The 15,587-nt window shown below is 42.1% G+C and overlaps 1 protein-coding gene across 10 annotated transcripts in view; it reads right to left on the bottom strand.

The window, feature by feature from the left end:
• Positions 1-8,454: 8,454 nt before the first annotated feature.
• The window catches only part of LOC132887154 (NLR family CARD domain-containing protein 3-like), a 143,915-nt gene continuing 136,782 nt past the window's right edge, over positions 8,455-15,587 (bottom strand). For 9 of the 10 annotated variants that reach the window (XM_060922602.1, XM_060922603.1, XM_060922604.1 and 6 more), the window contains 3 exons: positions 10,633-10,806; positions 10,340-10,516; positions 8,455-9,914 (listed from right to left, as the gene is read on the bottom strand). In XM_060922602.1, the coding sequence (XP_060778585.1) occupies positions 9,908-9,914; positions 10,340-10,516; positions 10,633-10,806 (358 nt within the window). In that variant the 3' untranslated portion in view covers positions 8,455-9,907. The remainder of the gene's footprint in view (positions 9,915-10,339; positions 10,517-10,632; positions 10,807-15,587) is intronic. The other variant, XM_060922607.1, reaches the window with a different exon arrangement.

The raw sequence follows: 15,587 nt of genomic DNA, 5'->3' as shown, positions 1-15,587 counted from the left end.
ACACACTGGAGACAGACAGACACACACTGGAGACAGACAGACACACACTGGAGACAGACAGACAGATGCGGGGGGACACACACACACACAGGAGACAGACAGACAGACACACACACTGGAGACACACACACACTGGAGACAGACAGACAGACAGACGCGGACACACACACTGGAGACAGACAGACAGACACACACACACACACACACACTGGAGACAGACAGACAGACACACACACACACTGGAGAGGGCCGAGACACACACACACACACACTGGAGACAGACAGACACACACACACACACTGGAGACAGACAGACACACACACACACACTGGAGACAGACAGACACACACACACACACACACACACACACTGGAGACAGACACACACACACACACACTGGAGACAGACACACACACACTGGAGACAGACACACACACACACACTGGAGACAGACACACACACACACACACACACACACACACTGGAGACAGACAGACACACACACACACACACACACACACTGGAGACAGACAGACAGACATACTGGAGACAGACAGACACACACACACACACACTGGAGACAGACAGACACACACACTGGAGACAGACAGACAGATGCGGACACACACACACACACACACACACACACACACTGGAGACAGACAGACACACACACACACTGGAGACAGACAGACACACACACTGGAGACAGACAGACACACTGGAGACAGACAGACAGATGCGGACACACACACACTGGAGACAGACACACACACACTGGAGACAGACACACACACTGGAGACAGACACACACACACACTGGAGACAGACACACACACACACTGGAGACAGACACACACACACACTGGAGACAGACAGACAGACAGACACACTGGAGACAGACAGACAGACACACTGGAGACAGACAGACAGACAGACAGACACACTGGAGACAGACAGACAGACACTGGAGACAGACAGACACACACACACACACTGGAGACAGACAGACAGATGCGGGGACACACACACACACACACACACACACACACACACACTGGAGACAGACAGACAGATGCGGGGACACACACACACACACACACACACACACACACTGGAGACAGACAGACAGATGCGGGGACACACACACACACACAGGAGACAGACAGACAGACGCACACACACACACAGGAGACAGACAGACACACACACTGGAGACAGACAGACGCGGACACACACACTGGAGACAGTCACACACTGGAGACAGACACACACACACACACACTGGAGACAGACAGACAGACAGACAGACACACTGGAGACAGACAGACACACACACACACACTGGAGACAGACAGACACACACACACACTGGAGACAGACAGACACACACACACACACTGGAGACAGACAGACACACACACACACTGGAGACAGACAGATACACACACACACACTGGAGACAGACAGACACACACACACACTGGAGACAGACAGACACACACACACACACTGGAGACAGACAGACACATATACACACACACACACACACACACACTGGAGACAGACAGACACACACTGGAGACAGACAGACAGATGTGGGGACACACACACACACACTGGAGACAGACAGACAGATGCGGGGGGACACACACACACACACACACACACACACACACACACAGGAGACAGACAGACAGACACACTGGAGACACACACACACACTGGAGACAGACAGACAGACGCGGACACACACACTGGAGACAGTCACACACTGGAGACAGACACACACACACACACACACTGGAGACAGACACACACACACACTGGAGACAGACAGACACACACACACTGGAGACAGACAGACAGACACACTGGAGACAGACAGACAGACACACTGGAGACACACACACACACTGGAGACAGACAGACAGACGCGGACACACACACTGGAGACAGTCACACACTGGAGACAGACACACACACACACACACTGGAGACAGACAGACAGATGCGGACACACACACACACTGGAGACAGACAGACAGACAGATGCGGACACACACACACTGGAGACAGACAGACAGATACACACACTGGAGACAGACACACTGGTGACAGACACACACTGGAGACATACACACACTCTCTCTAAAAAGAGAAAAGGTTAGTTTTCTCGGCACTAAATGGAGCTGCTGATTTTCACTTTCTGCTCTGGGGACGGAAGGAGGGACACACACTATGGATACACACACACACACACTATGGACACACACTGGAGACAGACACACACACACTCTCTCTCTCTCTCTCTATGGAGACACAGGACCTACTGATCTTGTCATAACAGATTTTACAGTTTTTGCCCATTGCTTGAACACGTTTTGCAAAACTTGGCTCATTGTGTCAAAACTCTACACACAAGCAAATAAGACACAACACTGGGAAATAAACCATTCACATCTATGTCAAACTGAAACTCTGCTATCAAAACCTAACAATCCTTTGTCAAAATGTCACTCTGATGACAAAATGATACCCACTTGCATCATATGAATACATTTTCAGATCAGCAGCAACACACTAGTCTACTTTAGATAAAACACTGCAGTCTTTCGTTTTCACTGTTTTTATTCAGTTCCACAGACGGCACGTTTTCACAACAACCAAAAAACGAAATACTCAATACTGTACATTACAGGAGTGTACTTTACAGTACAGTAAATTCAGTTAAAGCAAAAATAAAACAAACAATACACTACTGTAAACACAGAAAAACACAATTGTGCGTAAGTGGGCTTATGGAGCCTGCCGTCTGTTGGGGTCTGGCCACAGGATCTCATCAACATCACAAGCAATGTCTTCTCTCACTAAGCATCGGGGAAAATATCCCCTTGTGTGCCGAATCCATCCTTGGATTGACCTTACCTCAATGTCTCCGCAGGCCTGTTCCGTTGCCTGCAGAAGAAGCATGCGGGCATGTGGTTGGCGGTCATATACGTGCCATCTCCAAGCGGAAAAAATTATTCTATAGGGTTTAGAAATGGTGAGTAAAGGGGCAAGTACACAACTTCAAATTGATCATGGTTGGTGAACCAGTTCTGGACCAGAACAGCCCGATGGAAACTAACATTATCCCAGACAACAACAAACCTGGTCTGTCCTGTACTACTGCATCATGAAGTGCATCTAGAAATGTGATTATGTGTTGCACATTATAGGAACCCAGTTTGGCATGATGGTGCAGTAGCCCTCAAAGGTTTATGGCGGCACACAATGTGATCTTTCTCCTGCGCTGCCCCAGGACATGCACATTTGCCCTTTGGCCAATTATATTACATCCCCGTTGTCTATTTTTGCTAAGGTTGAATCCAGCCTCGTCAACGTGAATAAATTCATGAGGCTGTGCAGCTCCATCCATGTCCAAGATTCTTTGTAACAAAAAATACATATTGTGGATGGCATTACTCAAAGCACACAACTACAGTACTACACATACAGAACCGCCCCACCCCACCACACAGGTACCTATGTGGTACTGATCCAATGGTACATATTCAGCTGTTACTGGACTGCACCCATTCTGTATTGTAAATGTAAGGGACTGTAACATTTACCTGTACATATTCATGTCAAAGTCCTTTGACCCTGACACTGTTCCTCTGAAATGGGACCCTGTACAATTGCTTCATGGTCATGTTGTGCTTTACCAAGATGCGTCTGATAGTGGTAATGCTTACTCGATTTATGTAGTTGAATACTTGCCTATCTGCAAGTATTTTTGCCATAGCTGGTGGATACGGATTGCATTGTTTGCTCTGACTAGGTTCACAATGGCAAGTTCCTGCTGTTGGGTGAACAGGCGTTAGCGTCCACCCCCAGTAGGTCTTCTAGCCATTCTGTAGAAAAATGCAACCACAAATTGTTATTGGTTTGCTTCTTTTTAACAGTACTGTATTTACTGTACTTTACTGTATATACCATACACAGTACTGAAACATCTCAACACGTTATCACAGTATGTTTCACAAAACTACCACTTTTGTCTGAAAAGGAGCATTAGCCACCCTGCAATACAGTACATGTGATACGGTAATGTGATATGGTACAGTACTGTAAATACTCTAGATACAGTCTGAGTAGAGTAGAGAGTTGAAGACGTACCTATTTTCCAGTCGGAATGTCCTTATTATGGATGAAACTGTGAAACGGCTTAGATTAGGGTGGACTCTCTGCCCAGCTTCCCTCACAGTCAGGCCATGGTTTATGACATAGTCCACCAAAGCTGCTCTTATGTCATCAGAAATAATGGTCCTTGCATGGCCTCTTTGACCACATCCTCCTCCTCTCTCTCTCTCTGTCTGTCTTCCTCTGCCTCTAGCTCTCCCTGCCTCCATGCTTACAAAGTTCTCAAAATGGCTTCACTGAGGCCTTTTGTAGCTGGCTGATTGGTGTTCAGTTTTGTAAGGAAGTATTTTCAATTACCCAATGTGTTTCGGGGCAGCACGGTGGTGTAGTGGTTAGCACTGTCGCCTCACAGTAAGAAGGTCCGGGTTCCGTGGCCGGCAAGGCAAGTTTATTTATATAGCACATTTCATACACAATGGCAGTTCAATGTGCTTTACAGAAGTAAAAACAAAAACAGTAAACAATAGAGAAATAAAATTACATAAAATAATTTTATTTTTATTCTAAAACAATTAATTAAAAGAATTAAAAGAAAATAATAAGAATTAAACAATAGTAGAAATAAAATAATAAAATTTAGTAGAAATTCAAATAGGAGGAGAAAAAAAGAAACCAGCAGAATAGAATAAAGAATAAAATAGAATAAAGTTAAAATTAAAGTAAATTTAAAACATGCAGAGAAAGTAAAGATTATAAAAAATGTAAAGAAGACAATATTAATTATTTAACAGAAAGCATCTGAAAACAGCTTGGTCTTTAACCTAGATTTGAAACTGCCAACAGCAGGAGCATTTTTAATGTCCTCTGGCAGTTGGTTCCATAGCTGTACTGCATAGTAGCTAAAAGCTGCTTCACCATACTTTGTTTTAACAACTGGTTTTAATAGTAAATTTTTCTGTTTTGATCTGGTAGATCTGATTGGGTTAGGCCACTGCAACATATCAAAGAGGTAATTGGGCCCTGTACCATTTAGAGATTTATATACCAGCAGCAATACTTTAAAGTCAATTCTGTAGCTTACTGGAAGCCAGTGAAGGGACCTTAGAATTGGAGTAATGTGCTCTGTTCTTTTTGTTCGTGTGAGAACCCTAGTCGCTGCATTTTGAACCAGCTGAAGTCGTTTGATGGTCTTTTTTGGCAGGCCTGTGAAAAGGCCATTGCAGTAATCAACCCTACTAGAGATGAAGGCATGTATAAGTTTTTCCAGATCATTTTTTGACACAAGTCCTCTTAGTTTGGAAATGTTTTTTAGGTGATAAAATGCCGTTTTAGTGATTGCTTTCATGTGACTGTCAAAGTTTAGCTCGCTCTCAATGAAAACACCAAGATTTTTAACCATTTCTTTAGTTTTAATCCCTTTTGTGTCAAGAATAGTGGTAATCCTGAGTCTTTCATCTTTTTTTCCAAATAGAATTACTTCTGTTTTATCTGTGTTCAGCTGAAGAAAATTTTGTGACATCCAGCTATTGATTTGATCGATACACTGGTAGAGACATTCAAGGGGGGCATAATCATTAGGTGATAGAGCAAAATAAATTTGGGTGTCATCTGCATAGCAGTGATACAAAATTGAATTTTTATTGATAATTTGCCCAAGTGGAAGCATATAAAGGTTGAAAAGTAATGGTCCAAGAATCGACCCCTGGGGGACACCACAGGTCAAGGACATTGACGTTGAGGAACAATTTCCCAAGGTAACAGAGAAGCTTCTATCTTTTAAGTATGAATTTAACCAATTGATAACTTTACCAGTCAATCTAATCCAGTGTTCAAGTCGATATAGCAGTATGTTGTGATCAACAGTATCAAAAGCTGCACTGAGGTCCAGTAATACCAGGACCGATGTTTTGCCTGCATCAGTATTAAGACGTATGTCATTTATAACTTTAATCAGCGCTGTTTCAGTGCTATGATTGGCACGAAACCTTGGCTGAAAATTATCAAAACGGCTGTTTGCTATCAAGAAGGCAGTTAATTGATTGAAGACAATTTTTTCAAGGATTTTCCCAATGAATGGTAAATTTGATATTGGCCTGTAGTTATTTAATACTGAAGGATCCAGATTATTTTTTTTAAGAAGGGGCTTTACAATGGCTTTTTTTAGGGACACAGGAACAACGCCAGTCTCCAGGGATGTATTTATAATTTGAAGCACATCTGTAATTATAAGATGATGAACAGACTTAAAAAAGTTGGTGGGCAGAATGTCCAATTCAGATGTTGAGGAACTGAGATTTTGTACAGTTTTTTTCAAGAGTCTCATAATCAATTAAACAAAATTCTGACATTGTGTTGAAGTTATCTATCTGTGTCATTGGTGATTGCAGTTTTTCAATTTTTTGCAACTGAGATATATTATGAGGAATATTCTGCCATATTTTATCAATTTTACCTTTGAAAAAGGATGCAAACTCATTGCATTTATTAACTGAGAGAAGTTCAGGTGCTAATTGTGGTGGGGGATTAGTTAGCTTCTCTACTGTTGAAAATGGCACACGGGCATTGTTCATATTCCTGCTGATGATGTTGGAGAAGAAAGACTGTCTTGCTTTACCAATTTCATAATTATAATAACAAAGCATCTCTTTATGGATTTGATAATGGATGTGAAGTTTAGATTTGCGCCATTTTCTTTCAGTCTTTCTACATTCTCTCTTTAGCAGTTTAACAGCCGGGTACTGCTTCCATGGTGCTTTCTGCTTATCATTGACTCTTTTTATTTTGAATGGAGCAATATCATCCATAATTTGGGTCATATTTAAATTAAAAAATTCCAGTAAATCATCTACAGAGTCTGACATTTTGGTTGAGTTCTGAGAGAGAGCTTGCTCAAAGAGAGCACATGTGTTGTCTTTTATGACTCTCCTACCTATAGTCGTTGAGCTGTTCTGAATGTGAGGAGACATAGAAACATCAAAGAAAACACAGAAATGATCGGATAAGGCCAGGTCAACAACAGTAAGACCCTTTGTGATGATGAGGTCAAGAGTATGACCACGAGAGTGGGTCGGCCCCTGTACATGTTGTACTAGGTTGAAGTTGTCAATAATTGCAAGTAGTTCTTTGGCATAAATGTTATCAGTATTATCTACATGCAAGTTAAAATCCCCAGATATAATAAAACAATCAAACTCTAAGCAAATGACTGATAACAGTTCACCAAACTCTTCAAGAAAGACTTTGGCTGAATGTCTCGAAGGCCTATAAATAGTTAATAATATGTTAGGAGAGCATGTAACAAGTGCACATAAGTGTTCAAAGGACATAAAATCACCAAGTGAGGATTGTTTACATTGAAAAGAGACTTTGAATATATTTGCGATCCCTCCACCTTTCCCTTGTCGGGTAACATTCAAAAAATTAAAATTTGGGGGAGCTACTTCAATAAGGGTGGAAGCACTATTTGCTTGATTCAGCCAGGTTTCAGTTGGAAGCAAAAAATCAAGATTGTGTTTGCAAATAAGATCATTAATTAAAAATGACTTGTTTAAAAGTGATCTAACACTTTTAAGGCGAGGGCCTTTCTGTGCGGAGTTTGCATGTTCTCCCCGTGTCCGCATGGGTTTCCTCTGGGTGCTACGGTTTCCGCCACAGTCCAAAGACACGCAGGTTAGGTTAACTGGTGACTCTAAATTGACTGTAGGTGTGAATGTGAGTGTGAATGGTTGTCTGTGTCTATGTGTCAGCCCTGTGATGACCTGGCGACTTGTCCAGGGTGTACCCCGCCTTTCGCCCATAGTCAGCTGGGATAGGCTCCAGCTTGCCTGCGACCCTGTAGAACAGGATAAAGCGGCTAGAGATAATCAGATGAGATGAGGGTTGATGGAGAACAGTTCCATCTCCAGGATCTGTTCTGTTCCCCTCCTGTCGTCACCCAAAGCTATTATGTATTGTATTATGTAATTTAAATGGTAGTATAATAGTCTACAATGTGAAACAGCGATTTACAGCAAATTATTCATTTCAATGTAATTTTAAACCATCAGTGTCTCAAAGATGCTTCGAGAAAATAACATGCTGATCAATAATCAGGATATCGATGTGTATTGACACACACACAGTACAAATACACAATGAGGTGTCTTCACACAAATATTTCTAACATTCAATGCAGAATTGATAATCATCTTCATTTTTATAAACACAGCATTTAAAAATCGACTAAAACATTAGTTATGTACAGAGTCAACCAAATTAAACCTTTCTCATCTGAATTTTATAACTTCAGGAGAAAATAATTTACTTTACGCGGTTATAAACAGTGTGTAACTTTGTGCAATGACCAAATGACTGTAGTGAACTGATACTATAACGCTACGTTCACACTGCAAGGCTTAATGCTCAATTCCGATTTTTTTGTGAAATCCGATTTTTTTGTGAGGTCGTTCACATTAACAAATATATGCGACTTGTATGTGATCCTCAGTATGAACGAAAAGCGACCTAAAAGTGTTCCGCATGCGCACTGCAGGATACGACGACGTCACACGCAGTGAGCATGGCCAGTGTTTACGGAAGTAAAACCGCCCGGTTGCGGTATGACTCATCCAATCTAGCTTGAATAGCTGCATCCCCCCAAATGGAAATCAGCTCCCTAACCTCTGCGTCCTTCCATTGAGAAGATTCAGAACCTTCACAGCCCGAAGCGTCCCTCGCATTGATGTCATGCGCAGGGGCGCAGATACGTTTTTTGAACTGGGGGGGACAAAAAACTGGGGGGGGGGACAAAGCTGCCAGCAAACCAACCCCAACCCCGATATGCCTGTCAGACTTGTTGTTAGTAACCATAGCAACCAAGCTCGAGCTCGCAACCTGTGCAGTCTGCGCAGCTCAACCAACCGAATATCAGTCTTTGTTTTGTTTTATGTGAGTTGTTGCAACTATATGTATACACTGCCATGCACCTCAATAAACCGAATGGTAATTAGTCTTTTGATTTTTCCGTGAGGTTTGCCTTATGCAAAGAAAGACAGCATAGACGTATTTTTCCTCCCTATAAGTGGGGGGGACCGAACGAGGTGAATTTAAATATGACTCGTCCCACCCTCTATCTGCGCCTGTGATTATGCGCCATGTTGTTGTAACTTTTTTGAGAGACCCGCCGCCTACTTCAGCGCAGAATAGTGACGTTTGTGGCTTGTTGATGACGTGTAAGTCGGATGAATGCGACCTGGCGGTTCAGACTGAAGTCGCATATGAAAAGAGCGGATAGGAATCGGAATTAGCACCACATATCCAAACGGCCTGGGTCGGATTTGAAAAAATTGGATCTGTGTCGTTCATATTGTCAATAAAAGATCGGATACAGGTCACATATGGGCGAAAAGATCGGATTTGAGTCACTTCAGCCTGCAGTGTGAACGTAGCCTAAGATATTTATGATGTGTTTTAAACATAAATGTGACCTTCTGCTGCATGTAAATGGAAAAACAGAAGCATACTGTACATACAAAACTATTAAATGATGTTCGATGTGCATTAACAGTTTCTGTTTTGCTGTAAAAGATATTAATAAGAAAATATTTGAGTGTTGAGTTCATTAAAGTTTATTTATCTCAGCTGGTGTATTTTTCCAAACAACTAGAGAAGTGGAAGTGCTGACATGTTGTACACATCTGATTATCACTAAATGATGATGATCTTCAAATCACTTTGTACTGTAAGGGTTTATCCTCATCATCCTCTGTGTGTGAGACTCAGATCAGATCAGGATGAAAACTACAATCTGTAAAGAAGGAGAAAAGGGCAGAATGATCAGATTTGAACATGTTTTTATCAGAATCAGTCATCAGGTTCATGACAAGAAAAATGTGTCGCAGAACACACAAAGCACAGATTCAAGTTTACAAAATACAAAACCATAAATACCACTAATTATGTCAAAATGTGTGTAAATGAAAGGGGAGGGGATCCATTCTTTCTCAGTGAAACACTGTCGTCTGATACAGCCACCAGGGGCAGGCTCTCTTCCACTCTTTTCAGAGAGAGAACACCAACCACACAACAGTGTTTTTATTTATTACTGTACCAACACATTCAGATACAGAATCTCCTCTGGAGTGGAGAAAGAGACATCAAACCACCAAATCACTCTTACTGTGTGTGTGTGTGTGTGTGTGTGTGTGTGTGTGTAGACAGTCAGTAACTCACTCTAGTTTCTCCAGTGTACAGTGTGGATCCTTCAGTAGATCAGAGAGCAGCTTCACTCCTGATTCTTCTGGATTATTCCAGTACAGATCCAGTTCTCTCAGGTGTGATGAGGGATTTGACCTCAGAGCTGAAACCAGAGCAGCACAACCTTCACCTGTAATACTGCAGTCAGACAACCTGTAGAGAGAAACATCTCACAGTTACAGCATAAATCACTCAGCTTTACAACACAAAACACACAACTATTATATACAGTACACTTACTGTGTGTGTGTGTGTGTGTGTGTGTGTACCTCAGTGTCTCCAGTGTACAGTGTGGATTCTCCAGTCCAGCAGAGAGCAGCTTCACTCCTGAATCCTGCAGGTTATTGTGACTCAGGTTCAGTTCTCTCAGTCTGGAGGAGTTTGAGCTGAGAACTGAGGACAGAACTCTACAGCTTTCCTCTGTCAGATTACACACACACAGACTGGAAGAGAAATGATGAAATCTGTGAATATCTGATGGATAAATGCAGTGTGTTCCATCAGTTGTGAAATAAAGTGTCTCCCTGAACACAAGGTTCTGATGTCAGAATAAAAATATAAAATAAAGAGACTGTGTGTTTGTACTTGGACAGATCCACGTGTCTCAGCTCATATGAGACGATGGATTTAACTACAAGAAAGGGACGGATAGAGGTGAAGATACAAGATCTAAACAGCTAGAATTACAATTCACAAGTTTAATTTTTATTGATTGATGATATGGAATTAATGTAGAAAGTAAATCTGATTCTCATGGACACATTTCAGTTTCTTATAGAATAATACATTACACTTTAAACAACACACATCAGTTTAGTTCAGTGTTTCTCAAACTTTTTAAGAACAAGGACCACTTTATTAATAAAAAAATTTTGCGGACCACCGAACCCCCTAATTATCCCGAACAAAAAACAATGAGCCGACTTCAACAGCAGATTACAAATTAAACACTAATGAAATGACAGTTTTACAAATAGTATCGTCATCTCACTCATTGTTGTCCTTATCTTAATGGGAAGAATGGTGCTGCTTATTCTGATCCATCAGTGAAGCAATGTCTGGCTCCAAACTGGACAGTTTTTATCTCATATTGGGGGCCACATTGATCCAGTTGCGCTGCTTTGTTTTCAGTCCAACCAGAGTGGAAAATCCAACTTCCCAGTTGTATGTGGTTGAAAATGACATTAACAGTTTCAGAGCAGGGCGGCACGGTGGTGTAGTGGTTAGCGCTGTCGCCTCACAGCAAGAAGGTCCGGGTTCAAGCCCCGTGGCCGGCGAGGGCCTTTCTGTGTGGAGTTTGCATGTTCTCCCCGTGTCCGTGTGGGTTTCCTCCGGGTGCTCCAGTTTCCCCCACAGTCCAAAGACATGCAGGTTAGGTTAACTGGTGACTCCAAATTGACCGTAGGTGTGAGTGTGAATGGTTGTCTGTGTCTATGTGTCAGCCCTGTGATGACCTGGCGACTTGTCCAGGGTGTACCCCACCTTTCCCCCGTAGTCAGCTGGGATAGGCTCCAGCTTGCCTGCGACCCTGTAGAAGGATAAAGAGGCTAGAGATAATGAGATGAGATTCAGAGCAGAGTCAGCCAGCTCAGGATGTTCAGGTTGGATGTGGAACCAAAAGTCTGTCAAGCATTTCTCTTTGAAGGTCATCTTCAGTGTCCCATCTAATGCGACGTCCACAAGACCGTCAACCTCTCTTGGTGATGGCTTGGAACTGACGTGCTCAATGTGTTTTCTGTCTCCAAATGGATTTCTGATCCACTCAAAGCCCACATCTAATTCTGGGAAACATCTCCACAATTCAGAGGTGGACAAAGTACCCAAGTTTATTACTCAAGTCAAAGTACAGATCCCACTGGTCAAATGTTACTCCAATCCAAGTGAAAGTTGAACAGTCTAAGCGTTATTGCCATAACGCTTATCAAACCTAATACCTCTGAAACAACCGACTGGATTTACTGACCAACTTGTAGAACCTGTAGAATAAACACCTGGTAGAATGTTACAAAATGAAACACAACTGAACTGAAAAAGAGCCGTTGCCATTTATTTATTTATTAATCATAACGCTCCTCCCCACCCCACAGAGCAGCATGGTCGTGTTCTGACCCAGCTCTGGCAGTGTGTGCACACGTGTATGTGTACGTTAATCAGGAAGACAGGAAGACTGTAAATGCAGCTTCCTCAGAAAATAAAAATGACAATCCAACCTGATTAAAACCCAGATCCACACCTCGAGCTTAATAACTGTCCAACAGCAGCACTGCTTTAAGCAAGACAAAAAAATTCAAGACCATCATCTGACATCAAAACAAAAAATTCCAACAATTTGTTGTGACTGACGAGTAAAATACTGTCCATCTCACATGTCCTGTGTGTGTGTGTGTGTGTGTGTGTACGAGTAAGTGTATGTATTCATGGACATATGAATCTGCCTGTGGAATCATGGTGATTTAACAATAAGCAAGCTAGTCAGTGAAGCTCCACCTGAGGCTAGCAAACTCTTTTCAAACTCTAAATCATATTGGGTCGCTAACATTACTAGAAAAGACAGATTTGTACATTCTGTTCATTGGCAAGATTATGCTAAAACATATTTCTGAAAGGACTTCAGATAAGTTAACGTTATTCATGTTAGCGTAACTCCTTTTTTACATGCTGACTAACAGTGTCCAAGTTAACTAGCTACGTGTTAATGTTAGCTGTGGACAAGACTATGGCAACTTGGCAGGAAAATCTATAGAAAGTCATTTGAATGAGCAGACTGCAGAGATATTGTGACGTTATCGCTAGCTCTAAAAGCACAGACAACTTTATGATAAGCTTTTTCTTGGAATAAAACGTTTACATACTTTAATATCCTTCCGCAGGTCAGACACCAAGTTTTTATCGGCTATGATATGCTTCAAACGGAGCAAACATTTAAAACAAAACCAATCGTTATTCCTTTCAGAAAAGTGAAACATGGGTGTGTGCATTCCCCAGAAGAACCGCTTCCTTCCATTCTGCCATCAACTGATTGTGTTAAATAATGCTGCAGAGAAATCACTGAACTTGATTTTATAGTATATAGACGTGACGTGACCCTAGTGATTACTGATCGGCTGTCTCAGTGTCACCTGCGAAAGAAACACATTTTAGAAAAGAAAAGAAAAAACATCCACTTTCAAAGCTGCTTCAGAGTAACGAGGACCTTGATAGAAATGTAGTGGAGTAAAAAGTACGATATTTGTCTTTCAAATGTAGTGAAGTTAAATTCATAAGTTGCCAAAAAAATAACGCTCAAGTAAAGTACAGATACTCAAAAAATGTACTGAAGTACAGAACTCAAGTAAATGTACTTCGTTACTGTCCACCTCTGCCCAATTGTGAGTGAAGGCCTTGCAGATGTTCCTTAAAGGCTGCAACTGTGCCGCCATCCAGGACCTCCTCGGCAGTGAGAAGAAAATCTGCCAGTGTAGGGAAACTATGGAATTCTTGGCGATCGAGACGGGCACACCACAATTCCATCTTGAGGCGTGCGGCTTTAATTTTGTCCTGGACAGTAAAGACTGTGATCGCTTTTCCTTGCAGCGCTAAATTCATGGTATTGAGAGTGCTGAACAGATCAGCAAGATAAACCAATTTTGCGAACGATCGGAAATCATGCATTCTGTCATACAGTTCATCACTTTGATGCAGGAATAACTTGACCTCATCACGCAGTTCAAATAGACGGGTGAGAACTTTCCCACGCGATAACCAGCGAACTTCAGTCTGAAAAAGAAGTTTCGTGTGCTCGCTTCCCATTTCTTCACACTGAGCTTTAAAACGACGTGTGTTCAGTGCTTTGCTTTTACTCATATTAACTATTTTCACAGACTCGTCCAGGACTGGTTTAAGACACTGGGGCATTTTTTCACTGCCAGTTGCTCTCTGTGAATGCAGCAGTGTTGCTGTGGCAGATGGTGCTACTGTGCAGACACGCGCAGCGAGGACCTTGTATTCTGCCGTCATCACAGTTGCACCGTCTGTGCAAATGCCAACGCATCTTGTCCAGTCAGTGTTATTCTGCACAAAGAAATCATTAAGTGAGTTAAAAATCACTTCTCCTGTGGTGTTGGTCAGCAGGGTGTAACAAAAAAAGAAAATCATCATGTACAGCACCATCATATATATACACCAGGGCTTTGAACCGGTTCAAGGAACGAAAACGAAAACCGGGAACTAGGGTTGGGCGGTATTACGGTAAGAAGGTATCCCGAGGTATCCAAAAGTACCAACGGTATCGGTCTCATTACCGTCATTTAAAAAAAATATATAATATCTAAATAAATATGGAGTACATGAGGTCATAATATAAAATAATAAATTGAAGATCATCCCGAATAACTGTGTGATCGTATTTTCACTAATTCTATCAATTTCCTAAAGAAGTTTTCATCGCGTGCAGGGTTGTTTATGTCGTTACCATGGCAACCCTGCGTGACATTTTGGAGTCTGACAGAAAGCTTCGCAAGAGACTGAGACCGGGGGTGTCATGGCTCAGATGGCTAAGGCACCGTACCATAAATCCGGGGACCCGGGTAAGATTCCGACCCGAGGTTATTTCCCGATCCCGTCTCTCTCTCCCCCGCTCATTTCCTGTCTCTCTATACTGTCCTCTCTAAAAAAAAAAAAAAAAAGAGACTGAGACCGCGGTTGAAAGATGGCAAGTCAAGATAACGAGTTAGTGGCAAAAAAAAAATACAACATCGGCAGTGTGGCAGCATTTTGGTTTCAAACCAAACGAAAAATCTAATATGTCCCCTAAGGCACACCATAGCCTGGGGTACTCCACTTCCACAAGATCTCTCCAATGAGTTGTGTTTTGAGTAGGTTACATGAGTAACAACAAGGTAAAATAATATAACGTATGACATTTGGGATGTGGGTAATAAACGTTTGAAATGTCATCTACTGAAGAAACGGAAGAAAACATCGTAGCGTGAACTGTTCGGTTTCTGGTGGGAATTAGCAATGCGCTTGCTATCTTTGTTGGGTGTGTTAAACCGTATGGATTTAAGTGGAATAATTGTAAGGAGTTATGTGATCAAGACAACGTTTTAAGCAAGATAAGGCCATTTGATTATTAATTTCCCCGCCATGGCATGACGTGGGCCCATATGATTTTGCCTTGTGCAGCTATCACACATTTGAATTAGGTTCGCCTCATTTGCGCTGAAGAATATGGTTTATCGCGCAG

The sequence above is a fragment of the Neoarius graeffei genome, chromosome 5 (genome assembly GCF_027579695.1).
Source record: "Neoarius graeffei isolate fNeoGra1 chromosome 5, fNeoGra1.pri, whole genome shotgun sequence".
Lineage (NCBI taxonomy): Eukaryota > Metazoa > Chordata > Actinopteri > Siluriformes > Ariidae > Neoarius > Neoarius graeffei.
The sequence above is the reverse complement of the archived record's forward strand: the minus strand, read 5'-3'. Positions and strand labels throughout refer to the sequence as shown.